This window comes from Uranotaenia lowii, chromosome 3, assembly GCF_029784155.1.
Source record: "Uranotaenia lowii strain MFRU-FL chromosome 3, ASM2978415v1, whole genome shotgun sequence".
Classification (NCBI taxonomy): domain Eukaryota; kingdom Metazoa; phylum Arthropoda; class Insecta; order Diptera; family Culicidae; genus Uranotaenia; species Uranotaenia lowii.
In genome coordinates this window covers 156,118,511-156,133,499 of record NC_073693.1, presented here as the reverse complement: position 1 = coordinate 156,133,499, position 14,989 = coordinate 156,118,511, and the positions used below count along the sequence as shown (strand labels likewise).

Here is a 14,989-nt window from a genome sequence, read left to right as displayed (position 1 = left end):
TGAAATTATTTTCAGTTTGTGTCAATCGAACATTGATCTTCGTCTTTAATTCTTTGCATTTTCTTATTTCCCTATCTATTGTCTGTTCTCTTCAATAAGAAAAAAAATTGATAAAAAGTGATTAAGTGATGTAGACCTGATCAAACAATTGTGAACATACAAAACGAGTTTGGCTTCTTAAAGCCTCAAGGTATGAGCCATTTCAAATAAATAAATTACTTAAAAAAATCAATCAAACATAACTTCAGTCCTTTTTGACAATGAGCGATGGCAGCGAAAATTTATTCTTTCTCTCCTTAAGTAAAACCGGTAAGATCTGTCAAAAATTATCTGTCAAATCACTCACATTCATAGAAAACCATCACCTAAACGGGACAGCGATTCTATCGCCTATTGCAAACAAAATGCAACGGTTTCTCAATCAGTACATCTTAGAAAGAGATGATAAAAAAGTCTCTCAAATCACACATATAAAAAACTTTGTCCGTGAAATGATATAAAATGACAGATACTTAGTGTACAACGGTTTAAAAAAAAAATGCTAAGGGATAATTTGACACGATTTGCTGTATGGAACACCCTGGTCCCTATCGATAAACCATAAAAAAAAAACAAACCTAGAGAATCTATTCATTTGGCACCACTGGCTGAAAACCAAAACAAAGCGAGACGAATCAAAACATCAACTTTTTTGCATCGTTCACAATTATAATTCTACATTAATGTCTCCAGAAATAGTTAACAGTGGATTCGGCATTCTTTGTGACATAGTGTTCGCTGTGAAATTAAGGTAAGAGAGTCTACAGCGAAGCGTACGTTCCGTAAATTCACCTACCGTAGGGTGGATTTGGACCAGCTTCTGGACATGAAGCATGATCTGCTGGTGGAGCACAGCAGAGCCAAGCGACGTTTCAAGCGAGGAATCCGCCGCAAGCCGCTCGCTCTGATGAAGAAGCTGCGCAAGGCCAAGAAGGATGCTCCCCCACTAGAGAAGCCAGCCATCGTAAAAACCCACTTGCGAAACATGATTATCGTTCCGGAGATGGTCGGATCGATGGTGGGAATCTACAACTGGAAAACCTTCAACCAGGCCGAAATCAAGCCGGAAATGATCGGACATTATTTGGGCGAATTTTCTCTCACCTACAAACCGGTTAAGCACGCTCGGCCGGGTATCGGTGCCACCCACAGCTCCCGATTCATTCCATTGAAGTAGAGGGCGAAAGGGATGGTGTGATAAGGTCTATAAGTTTATAATTTACTAAAAGCTTACGGTGAAAATAAACGAATGATCCATCTAAAAACAGTAGAGGAATTACCTACCTATTTTCACTTTGCAGAAAAAACTATACCAGTGCAGTTTTCTATCACCAGTGGTTTACCGGGAAACAAGGACCAAAATTTGAATCAGTTTGTCCAGGCCGCTTAAATCAACAGAAAACAAGCAACAATGAGGACCAACAATAGATGAAGCAAAAAAAGGTGGCATGGAATTGACTCCAACGTGATAAAAACAGGTAACTTAAAAACTTTTTTCTTTATGTTTGGGTATTCTCACAAAAAATACCTCGAAGGCGGAAATTCAAAAGGTTTGAGAAAACTAGCTGTGCAGCTGCATTACTAAATGGCCTTAATAAGAACATCGCGTAAAGTGAAATTTAGCTTGGATGTGATACTGCAGATTTCATTTTTTTTTTTCAGCAGTTTAATGGGAAGAGTTATTTCACTCTTATCAGGGTTTTTTTTTATTTATCAAATCAAGCAGATCGTAATGAGTAAGGAGAGTTTATTTGGAAAATCAACATTAGGAATTTATCGTATCAATTTTTAGACCGATCACATAGTGAGAACAAATCGGCGAACGCGACCAATGCTAACTCGAGCGGCGCGGAACAAATGAGCATTTGCTTCGCCGCATTCAGTATGTCAGCTCCACCGCAGTTCGCTTCACGTTCACTATATCATCGGCATTAAATGAAAAAAAATATATCCAACCGATAGCTTTACAGCCTTTCCATGCATATGAGTCACATGTGCATTTTTATCATTTTGGAGTTATATATGGAAAATGTTTGCTTTCAAACTTAATTACCTAAAAATCTGTTTTTGTACAAAATTTGTTCCCAACGTTTTGAAGAAAATGCCACTCAAAGTGCATTGACTTTTACAAAATGTCCGCATAACTAAACTTTGTATGCGCTTTTCTCAGTTTGAATTTTTTTCACATGTTACCCATATGCATGGAATGATAGTTTACTGCTAAAAGGAAATAATTTTATATATTTTCCAAAAACATGCGTTTATCATTAATACTACTGAATTGTTTCTAATATTTGCAAAACAATATTCTTATCGGCCAGGGGAGGTTAATGTACTTAGATGTAGTTTATCATTAAAAAAAATCATGAATAGTTTTAGAAGACTCCTGTGAATCTAAAAATCTTTCCTATATTATTATGCCTACCTCCCTTAGGACAAAGCTGCTCATCGTTATTAATATTTTTATGTATTGATAGTAGCACTAGTATTAGTATTGCATTTTCGGTATAATATCGATTATTTTCTGCATTATACTTTCTACATAGAGTTTTACGGTAGAGTATCCTAACTTCTTAAGTAGAAAGAATAAGAAAACTTCAGACACTACTCGATCGAATATCCAGAAGTAATAACCGGTTCAATTTTTTTAGTTATTTAATATAATTTTATTTTAATTATTATTTTATGTCATTTGAAATAACTGAAAATTCTAAGAACGTTGAAGAATCCTATAAAAAAAGAAATTTTCTAAATAAAATAAAATACATTGTATACATTAGGGCGTTTACAATGTGCTGTACAATCCAGTGTTATAAAAATAACACTATAATATGTTGTTGCATAAGTAAAGGCGATTTAATAAACATCGCAATGTAGACATACAGTGCGATGTTTATTATGCATTACCACTAAAGTTGCATAAGCGGGAGCGATTTTTAACAACAGCTGAAACATTGACTAAGTAAACTATTGTTTTGAAATAATTTCGATTATTTATGTTATTATAAAAGATATTCAGAATAAATCATGTTTATTAGTGTATTTCCTTTTGATGTGTATTTGCTTTTTTTATTATATAAGTTCATTTCAGAAAATAAATTTCTTTCGGTGGGGCTTCGTTTCGGTGGGGCTTCGCTGTATCTTTAGATTTTAATTGAAACTTAATTAAACTAAATGGGATCGTTTAAGGTGATACAAAAATATAGTAATTCCTATTATAAATGCTGAAGTGATAGTGTGAAAATCGCCTTAATTTATGCAAACGTAAGTGCAATCGGTTCAAGTAAACCATCGGAATGAATTCTTATGCTATCATGCCTTTTTTGCGAAATTCGGTATAATCTTTTCCGAAACATTGTGGTACAATGACAAAATTGTTCGCTCATTTTCTTAATACGGATAGCACAGTTCTACCAAATTTTGGTTTCATAACGTATTTTGTTACCTCGTTTAGCCATCCTAATTGAAAGGAATTTTGAAAGCATAACGATGCCAAATTTTGGCAGTAAATTATACCTTAAAGTGGCATCATTATGCCCTCGAAATTCATTTTAGAACGTTGGCAAAACGAGGTATCATTAAGGTTTCAGTGAAACCTACAGTTGGTATAATTGTGGTATCGGCATATGAAAAGTGAGACCCAAATTTTGGCATTGTACCACCTTTATTCGGGCAAAATGATACCTCATTTTACTTTCAAGGCATGATAGCAAAATTAGGTATAATTTTGCCATAAAAGTCTGCTCGGGTAAGCATTTTGCATGACAATAATTAAACCGTCATAAAACGAGCTGCACAAAAAATGTCATAATTAAACCATAATAAAACTTCCTAATGCTAATTGGCTGAATCTGTGTTACTTGGGCGATCACAAAATTTAGGTTTCGTAGTTTCTGAGTTATTGAAGTTTGAATTATAAAGGTCCTTGAAGTTTGATTTTCGTAGAAAAACTGTATCCCAGGCCACACAATTTTTCGAAAGCTAAAATTTTGCGATAAAAAAGTGTAATGGTTGATCTATCTTACGTAGAAAATAAAAAAATATCAAAAGACTAAACATTTATGGAAGTTCAAAGTCAAAGTGACAGTACGCGTAATCAATATATATAAAAAGCAATTTCTGTATGTTTGTTTGTTTGTTTGTTTGTCCTCTATAGACTCAGCCGTCTTAAGAGCTAGAGGTCTTAAATTTGGCATGTATGCTCATTAGGACCAGGAATGATGACAAATGTTTTCAGATTTTCAGAGGACCCCTTCTGAAGGGGGTCGTCCATACAAGACAAATATTGTTTTCGCGATATTGACGTAACTTTTCGTCGGATCGTGTTGAAGATTTGCACATGAGTGTATTGAAAGACGATCAATTGATTTTAGGTGTCAAGTTTTGTGTAAGGGGTCATCCAAAGTGGTCGTCCATATTAACTGTTCGCTGTTTTGCGCTATTGACGTTATTATACACGTATTCAGATGAAAATTGGTACACGATAGTTTTGATTGACGTGCAGTCGATTTGAGGTATCAAACTTAGTGTAAGGGGCCGGCAAAAAGGGTCGACCATATCTACTTTTCAATATCTTAGTGATATTGATGTTTTTATACATCGGATTGGAATGAAAATTTGCACAGAGGAACTATCAGGGACAAATAATTGATTTCACTTATCCAAATTACAAACAGGGGTCGACCAAAGGGGTCGGCCATATTCACTATTCACTGTTAATGCGATATCGTCGTTATTATACATCGGATTCAGATGAAAATTGGTACACGAGAGTTTTTAGGGACGAGCAATGGATTTCAGGTATTGAATTCAGTGTAAGGGGCAGGCAAAGGGTGTCGTCCATATTAACCTTTCAACATTTTTGCAATATCGTCATTATTTGATATCGGATTGGGATGAAAATTGGCACACGATAGTTTTCAGGGACGAGCAACTGATTTCAGATGTCAAATGTTTTGCCAGGTGTCGACGAGAAGGGTCGTCCATATAAATTAATTTTAAGCAATATTGACGTTATTATATAATAATGATCAATAAATTTCAGATATCAAAGATTGTAGAAGAGGCCACCGAAAGGGTTTTAACTTTTTGGCAATAATTGCGTTGTTATGCAGCGGTAGAGTCGAAATTTATCCACGGGGATTTTAGGCACGGTCAATTGATTCCTGATTTAAAATTTAGTAGCAGACGTTAGAAAAGTGATCATCCAATATTTTTGCTATTATTACTTATCAATGAATTTGGAAGTGCATCTAGAAAATGCCTGGCAATTGACTTTCATACAAACTGTTCATGACATATTCCAATTTGAAAGCGAAACGGAGTGCGTATGGGATCAGCTAGTATATTATATATGCAATGTATTGCAATTCTTGATCCAGTTGACAAGTTTTGGAAATTCTAAATTCGATATTTCAGTTTTTGAACAGTTTTTGATACTATCGTGTTTGTTACGAATACCTTCTATTTTTGCATAGACATGTATTAAAGAGGTTATTCTTAGGGAAATGTCGGGTAAGACGGAAACTTTCAATATTTAGAAAACTACATTGATTTGAGATAATCCAATAATAGGATAACGTTTTGTGAAGTTCGAGAACCTTTGTTAATTAACAGCAAACAAGGTTTCATAAATATAAACAAAACCAATAACATAATACTGAACAAAACTTTACGGATGTGCTATTTGATGTTATTTTTACTCCTTTTGGCTTCTCATTGATCACTAGGGTGTATCGAATTGCAACTTTTTCGAATTCTAAGCGACTGTAATACGCCGCAGAACTGTTTGAAGCGTTAAAACATTTTCTTTTTCGTTACTCCTATCGTTTCGCTGTCTTGGACACAGTTGAAGCAAGAGAATTTTTAAGTAAGCTTTATGTTTTGAAATTTCATTTGCATCGCACGAGTTCAAAATATTCAAGAGAAACCAAAAAAAAAATTGCGTTGTTCTAACAAGTTTTCACTTTGCAATGAATATTCTATGACAGCGCTTTTTACTTAAAAAACAAACAAACTTATGAACTGTAAGAAAATGCACATACTTGTACGAGGACACTAATCACAGACAGAAGAATCCAATATAGGAAAATTCTTAGTCGAACTTACAGAAAGAAAGGCATGAACTATTCTGAACTTTCATGATATGATATTTATTTCCGGAGTAAAAAATTACATTGCTAAAAATGTGTGAGTGAAAATTAAATGATGACCCAAATGTTTGCTTTGTTTCTGCAGCGTGGAGAATTGGAAAATAAGGAATCTAAACAGGAACTGCGAAGTGTCAAAATAGTCAATCCAGTTTGTGAATCGACCCATATCCTTGCGAGAGCAGTTGTCAGCAATGTTGCCGAAATCACAGAAAAATCTATAATTTCACAGAATTTTGAGCAAGTTTTCATCACAGAATCTGTGTCACAGAACACAGGATTTTGGAAAAATTCACAGATTTCACAGATTTTCTTTAAATTTTTAACGTATTTTCGAAATTATAAATTTTATGTCAACATAGATTTTGGATTTCTTAGTATAGTTTTTGAAAAACATGCTAAGATTGGTAATTAAATTGATTTTTCTTAAGTGAAATGTAAAAAAATACTCATTTCTTCGTGACTTTCCAAAGAAATTTATGCTGCTTCCATCACAGAAAACCATCACAGAATTTCTGGGTAAAATCAAAGAAAGTCAGAGTTTTTTTTCGCAAAACACAGAATTTTTATCGGCAACCTTGGTTGTCAGTCGAAATAAAATCATTAAGATACTGAACAGGCCACCAAATCTTTTTAAAGAGGATCGAAGGTCAACGGAAAGAATGATAATAAAGCCAATGGCAAATACAATTTGTAAAGTTAATGTTGAAATGAGATTTGGTTTTGCATAAAAATGTTATTGAAATTAAAACTTTAATTTAACCCAAAAAATTAGATTTCATTGTTCAACACGTTGAAGTAATTGATATATTTTGATAATTTAACTCTTACTACGCAATAAACTAGAGCAAGGGTGAGCAACGTTTTTGAAACAACCATAACCAAAATTTTAAATTTTATCGATGTACCGCACATAAAATTACTTTTTTTTAATAATAAGCAGAGCATCACGTCATTTTTTCATGAATACAAATTTTTAGTGAAAACAAATCTGAAAAAGAAGAGTTAACACGAATTGACGTGTTTAAAAACAGAAATTCAACTCGATTTTTTAAATACCGATGTTGAAAAGGTACATCACTAAATCTTTTTCATTTTTAATTTCTCTCAATAATAAATAGTTCTTCTTCTTGCCGAACATTCGTTTCTACAACCTTAATGTTAAAACCGAAGATACTGTAGAGTCACTATTCAAACTAGAAGTGCGAAAAATATAAATTTGAAGGAATCACCGTCTTTTTAGCGCTGGACAGTGAATCGCTAATCGACAATTGACAGAAGGGAAAAACAAAATTATATCAAGATGAGATGTTTTGATAAACAATTTTTTCTATCAAAATGAGTTATAATTCAGTACTCGTAGGATGTTAAAATATCTACCTTTGATATGCTCATACCACGATTATATCTCATTCAGATAGCAAAGTTTGATATTGAGCAGAACGAAACCTTACAAAATCATAACTCATCAAGATGTGGATACTTCGAAAGAAAATTCTAGGAGAATGTCAATAACCCACATTAATTGTTATAAACATGCTTCATTTAAGGTTTCCCAAAACTGGATTCCATTATATGAATCTATAGGGCGAAACTTATCAAAGTACGGTTTGGGACGTTGATTTCGATGTCCGTGTTTCATGGAAAGTTGTATGCATATCAAAATAAGATATGAGTATAATATTTTATAAAAATTTGAAACAAATTCTTTATCGTTGCAAATGAATTCATTCCGTTTTAAGAATGTCAATCAAAATAAGATACCTAATCCAGATTTAAGAAACTTATTGTCGACTAGAGAACACAATTATAAATGAAAAGGATATAAATATCTCGTTGAGATATGTTTGAGTTATTATTTTGATATGCTCGCCTGATCGGGTATCCACAATTAAAACTTGTCCCCAAAGCCATTTTTTTTTTCCTACAAACGGTAAAAACCCCTTATTTTTAAATTTCAGTTCAGTATTGAACACTGCATCGAGATTTGTAGCAAGGTTGTTGAAATTTCAGAAAAATGTACAATTGCACATATGTTTAAGAAACTATCTTCAAAACTACATTCTTAATTTTAGAATTTTTATTCCGATTTTTTAATTTATTAATCTTACTAAGATATAATTGGGATAAGATTTTTTAAGCTATATTATGACTTTGTTGATGTGGATTGCAAAATAATGGAATGTGGAATGTGAAATAACTTAATCTATCGATGTTTATTATAAATTATCTATCAAATCTCTGAAAGAATTTCTGATATTGATAGTTTAACTAAGAACTAGTAATATTTGTTGGTAGTTTTGATGCCGGCTGATTTATTTTGTTAAAAAATCTAGAATTGTTCACCCAGGCTTTATTTTTAAAATATCTTCATTTTCGTCAATATTTAAATAAATAACATTTGACAAAATTTTGGTCTGATTTTTTTCTACCAGTACTTGAATGCTTATAAGAACAAGCGTTTTTGCCGAATTTCCAGAAAAATTATCTGCTGAGTATATTTTAAGTCATACATCATTACTTTTGCTTGAAACGAAAAAAAATGTTTTCACTTACGGATTTTGAAATTCCTGTGATCATGTGTAATAAAATGCCCCAAATTTGTATGGGAAATTTAAAACCTGTAGAATGTTATGTGTTAATGGCTAAAATTGATTCTAGGCCTAGTATAAGGTCCCATACCAAATTTGGGCCAGATCGGACCACGGCAAGGGGTCGCTCAACGAGCATGAAATGTGTATGGGATTTTGAGACAATTTGTTCGAGAAGAACATGAAAAAGCAGTTTTTCTTCAATAACTTTGGCTCCCTTCGGCCTTAATCCCAATATTGCAACAAAAAAAATCCCATGACCCAACAAAAATAGTTGAAATCGGTCATAATTTGACAAAATGGCATACATTTCAAATTGAATGTTCCGGACGGGGGGTTCGGACATTGTGATGCCTCTTTAACAGTGATTTTTGAAGCTTAATCACTTTTTCATCTTAACTCTTATGGAAATGCAGTCTTTGAATGAAATATTTTTCATAGTTTAAGCTTTAAGAAAAACCATATTTAAAAGAAATCGGCACAATAGGGCCAAAGTTATTGAAGAAAAGCTGCTTTTTCATGTTCCTCCCGAACAAAATGTCCTGATATTCCATACAAGCTTCAGGCTCGTTGAGTAACTCCTTGCCGTAGTCCAATCAATTAAAGGCTGCAGCGCATAACTTTTTCGAAAGTTGGTTAAATTACCAGATAAAGGTAAACATTCTTAATGATTGTGGGGCAGATTCAGATAAGTGCATATTCAATCAAGTCATATTAATTTTCCTCAAAATCCATTATAGAAAAAAATTTAAGGCGTGAAAATGTAAGAAAAGCTTCGCACAAAAGGGTCTCGCGGGCTGCGTGTTGCTCATCCCTGTACTAGAGTGGTATTAATAAAAATACAAAGATCTGCATGTTTAAAAATGCAGTAAAACACTCAGCTATATATAAATTGTTGCAATACCTCGCAGTTCATCTAAGTTAGAGCGTTACATTTAACCCTAATTGTTTCTTTAGTCTATACATACAAAATAGAATAATTGATCTGTTTTGATATTTAACTCAATACCTCAACCAATTTTCTTGGGTTACGAAAATATGTTCCCGGCACATAAAAACTTTATAAGTAAAATGCCTAATAAAACCTTTTGTAAATTAAAAAAAAGAAAATATAAAGAGCAGTTAGAATTTGAAACAGGAATTGAAATGTTTGCTCCGAATTTCGAATCACACTAAGATTTGAATGTTCAAAATAAAAAAATAACAAACCAGCAATAAACTTCTAAAAAACTCGCTCTTTCGGTAGTTTGCATCTCCATATCAGGAAGCACACGAAAAAAAGTGTTTTAGGAGCAAAGAATAATAGAAACATAAAACCCGGACTCAGACATTAGTGCTGCCACGAGTAATAGTGATTGCCTCCTGTAATTTCGCTACGTCCGTCGTCCAAACGCGCCTTCATCGTCGTCGTTGTTCCGTTTCGAAAAGACTAGTGCGGCACCACTGCCATCATCATCGTCAGTCAGCGAGGTATTAACTTGAAGTAGGTACCAAGGAAAGAAACCGTGGCCATTGCCAGTCTCACGGAACCGAGAGCCCGGCGGAAGTACAACAAGTGCCATCAGGCCGCAACGTTTTCCGTGATGTTTTATTTTATTGCGTAACACTCCCGGAAAAGCCTATAAACTTGTGAGCACCAACAGCCAGCACACGATTGTGAAAAACCGGAAGGTGGCTTCGTGGGGCCACGAGGAGGCCGTTCGCAATTGGCCAGTCTGTTGAATGTTTGAGCACTCGGTGGATGGCGGAAAGGAAAGCTGAAGCAGAATGAGGGCAGGGGGTGTTCTGGTGATTTCCCCGGAATGGCCAGGATTTTTAAACAACGCAAGTAAGAGCTCGTTTTATGGGTGGGCATCAAAAATTTTATTGATGTCTGGCGATGAAGGATTTTTCCATCAACCGAAATGCCGGATGAAAGTTTCGCTGCGGTTGGATGCACTTTGCATAACTTTCCGGTTTGCAATGCGTGAAATCCAATAAAACTGGCAAATACAAAATACCACGCTAGTGGAATTGGAAAATTTGTGTGTTTCATGATTTGAATTCAGCCAAGCAGGGAGCGATTTAATTGCATTTGTGGTGGAGAGCTGAAATTGATTTTCCGACTTTTATTGGAACAAGGTTTTGCATTACCGAGAGGTTTCGAGTTACTGCCGCGGCTTAGCTGGGCTCGGTAATAGAATTTCAAATGGCCTTTTGAATCGTTAAAAATATGAAAATGCATTTACTCATGTTGAAAAAAGCACAATTATACCAAAAAACATTTGATACATTTAGCGTTTCTATGGATGAATTAGGGTTTTAAAGTACTTTTTTGTCAAATTTTCACAATTTAAACAGTTTTTTTTAGTCATCAACTCGAATAAAAACATGAAGACTGGAGCCTATCAATTTGTAAAAAAACGTACCCAAGCACCCAATTAGCGTGTCAATAACATGTGTTCCATTTAGAAATTTCTATAAATGCACGTCAGTAGTTATGCTTTCCGGCGTCATGTTCACGTGTTTTCCCGCCATCAACACCAGCCACTTTAATGCATTCTAACCTCAGTCAAGAGGCATGGAGAAAGAGCCATGCAGCACGGCAAAAAACCCATTCACTCGCCACATACATTTCGTTCCAGCCAATATCGATGGAAATAGATTAATGATCGTTTAGATTTTCCTCCTTTCCTATTTTTTTTCTTCAATCCAAACAAACAAGCGCCATCCTGGTCCGGAATACGGCCACGTGCTACGTCAATTATTGAGCTGGTTATAAGTAAGGCATATCTCGTAGGCATCTAGTACGGTTTGCATGTTTCGATTCATGAAGAGTAGTGCGATTAAGGCTTTTGTACGATTTTTTAAATTTAATTTTCAACAATACAATAGTTTTCATCCAGGTTTTCGGTAAAACCGCCAATTTCATCATAAATGTACTTACCGATGATTTGCATAAAAAAATAACCCGACCTTTTAAGACACATCGCTACATTAACCATGAACTTCCACTACAGTAGTGCTTTGAATTCGATTGAATATGGCAGTATCAGATGCCTGGACACGCTCTACAACCTCAATAAGAGAAAAAAAATATGCTGATGTAAACTCGACATTTTGAACGAGAACCTGGAGGAATCCATGCTAAAAATAGGACGGGAGGGTTTAAACATTCTTTAGAAAAAACAATGACCCAAAAAAAAAGTATGAAAGAGCATCGGTATGTACTATTTTAATCTACATGGCCCAAGCCAATCTTGTGGCCATCCCAAGGTCCAAATTTCATTCTAATGAAAGTTTGTAAACTGTTTTGAACCAAAAGGTAAACAAAAATGATGTTAATAAAAAGAGCTATTTTATTGATTTAGCATCTGGTTCGAATCCCACCCTCGAAATATCGTCAAAACCTTACAAAAAAGTATGCAAAGCGTTATGAGTATATCAACATTTTCATTGTCATTTTACCTGATGGTTAATTTTTTTATCATTTCTTTCAAATAAATAAAAGAGTTGATTTTTTTATACCCGTCAAATAAGCAATTCAGTAAACTGATTAAAAAAAAACATTGAATTTCATGTTCAATATTGAGTACATACCTATAATTTACTCAATGGAATGTGGATTTTTCCTCTCTATCTCTTTGATCAGTTTTTAGGGTAAAGACGCCTGAGACATCAGCTTAAGAAAATAGTTTTCATGATTTCAATAGAACTCTTTTCTATAATGGTTTAAATACTGACATTTATTCATTGAACTATCTTCCTAATATTGTTCAATGCAACTCTGCAGGAAAAAGATCAATCCATTGTGTATTTTTGAGCCTTTTAATGATTTATTTTTCCCTTCAATTTCCTCATTATCTTTTCAGGCAGATGTGCCATGTGTCCTGATTTTTTCAGGATTTGTCCTAATTCTCGAGAAATCGTCCTGATTTTTGAAATTTTCTGTCTGTCTGTCTGTACCCTATAGACTCCGAAACTACTGAACCGATTTTCGTGGGGAAGATTCCTATTATAGTTTGAGACCCCTCCCTCTCTCATGAAGGAGGGGAGGGGCCTCCCAAATAAAAGACAATTTTATTGCATAACTCAAGTATTAATCGAGCAAATGAAACCAAATTTGGCATTAAAAAGAATTTGAGTACGAAAAATACTTTTATGAATATGAATTTGGCATGAGATGATATTTCAATATGAGAATTTTTTCTATGAGAAACTATTCCTTTCTTGCAGTAAGAGGATAGAATTGCAAATAAAGGAAGGGAAGAGTAATGCTTATATTTATTTTTTTTTTTTAACAAAATCCGACAAATGGACAAAACTTAACATGGAAAATCGTTTTGGTACGATTCTATGATTATATGACACACCATCCTCTTTTCAGTGAGTAGGTACATAGGAACAGGGAGATGAGCCCAATAAAATTTCGTTAGCATAAGTTTTCAATTTATGCTAACGAAGCCAATAAATAGAAACAAATATGGCATAAAAAGGTGCTTGGTTACGAGATATGTTTCTACGATTGTTATAAACCCTTACGCTTCACAGTGTAGAGAGGGAAAGAAAGGAGAGGGCTCCATACAAATTTTGATGTAAAGCTTAAAAACATATCAACCAATGGAACTATATTTTATATAAGACGATTTTCGGGCTCTGAAAAAAAAGGTATGATTATTAAAGACAACGAGCTCCATTCAGCAGGGGATGATGGGAAGGACAAAGGGCGCTCTTATCAGTTTTTTTTTGCGTAAATCCAGAACATATCAAACAAGTAAGATTGTTAGTGTACGATTAATTTGAAACCCTCCTTTTTCAGGGCGAAGCTTCAAGAATCAGATTAGAATTATCAGATCTTTAACACAAATTTATAGATTAAAATTCAGAAAATTAATTTAAGTCATGTTTGTTCTGCAATTCGAAACTCCTGCTGCAGCTCTCATTCTATAGCGCTTGCTTATTAAATATGTTATAAATTTTTAAAAATAATGTTCACAAAACAATAAAAATTTGAATCATTTCTGAATATATCATTTGTTTTTGAAAGTTGTGTAGCAAAGCACACCGGGTCGGCTAGTGTCTCATACGAAAAAACTCATTTTGCAAAAAAATTACTGAAAATTGAAAGTAAACCTGTTTCAATTTTCAAAATTTCAATGAAAGGAATCAAAATTTAGATTTCATAGAATTTTTATCGAGTTTTTGCATATAAAAGCAATTTTTATTCATTTTTTTTTATTGAAATCAACATCAAAGGATCATGAATTCTAGCTTCAAAATATTAATGATCCATTCATCCAATTTTTTTTTGTTTTGACCTTCAACGAAAATTTCTGTCCAGGTTTTTTTTAAAATTTTCCTCGAGAACTTAGTTATTGATTCCCATCTAGAGAATCTTTGCAAACTGGAGAAGTTTTTGTTTTGACTTTCAAGGATCTCTCAGGGAACTTTTGGCAGATCAAAGTCTTTGGTCGTATGTGAGATATGGGGATTTTTTTATTATCTGACCGGTTTGCGCCGGGGGTCCTCAAATCTTCCCAAAAATCAAAAAATTTGATAAATTTTGACGATTTAAAAACACACATATTTCAAAGCAACAAAACTCTTATATTTTTGAACCAAAATTATAAAAAGGATATTAAAATGCATTGAAATTTTATCAGTTTTTCAAATAAAATCCCTTAAAAAATAAAGTTATGACTTTATGACACGAAAGAATGTTAAAAAGCTTTAAATGATGAATAAAACCGCCTGCAACATCGAATATCCTGCTAAAAATACCAATGTCTAGCCAATTTATGATGCAACTTTCATTTCAAAACACCAAAGTGGGCCAACAATTCCTTTAAAAGTTATGAACGAAATAAATCTCTTTTTTTGCATAGAAAACAAACAATGGTCGAATAATTGCATTCACATATGCGCGTGCTTCTAACAAAATGGTGACAAAAGTAGGGGAACTAGGAGTAAGACGCCCACGTTAAGAAGAATCTTTTATAACTAGTAAATGAAGAACCCAATTCAGTAAATTCGAGAATAGAATTGAAAAGGAGACGGTTCCAAACCATAAATAAATATATAAACAGGAACACTTAAACTAATGATATACATCTTAATCGTTAAATTTTGAAAGAAAAGTTAATTAAATCTTTATGAAATTCAGAAATTACAAATATTGTTCTATAAAGAAGTTAAGTTTTCCAACTTTCCAAAAACATTTGCTTTTAAAGT

The 14,989-nt window shown here is 33.7% G+C and overlaps 1 protein-coding gene across 1 annotated transcript; it reads left to right on the top strand.

Moving 5' to 3' along the window:
• Nucleotides 1–702: 702 nt before the first annotated feature.
• LOC129757836 (uncharacterized) lies at nt 703–1,241 on the top strand. Its single transcript, XM_055755164.1, has one exon. The coding sequence runs from the start codon at nt 866–868 to the stop codon at nt 1,214–1,216; it is 351 nt and encodes a 116-aa protein (XP_055611139.1). The 5' UTR covers nt 703–865; the 3' UTR covers nt 1,217–1,241.
• The last annotated feature ends 13,748 nt before the right edge of the window (nt 1,242–14,989 follow it).

Coding starts and splice junctions, on each gene's coding strand:
- LOC129757836 (XM_055755164.1), top strand. CDS start 866: ATGAAGCATGATCTGCTGGTGGAGCACAGCAGAGCCAAGCGACGTTTC.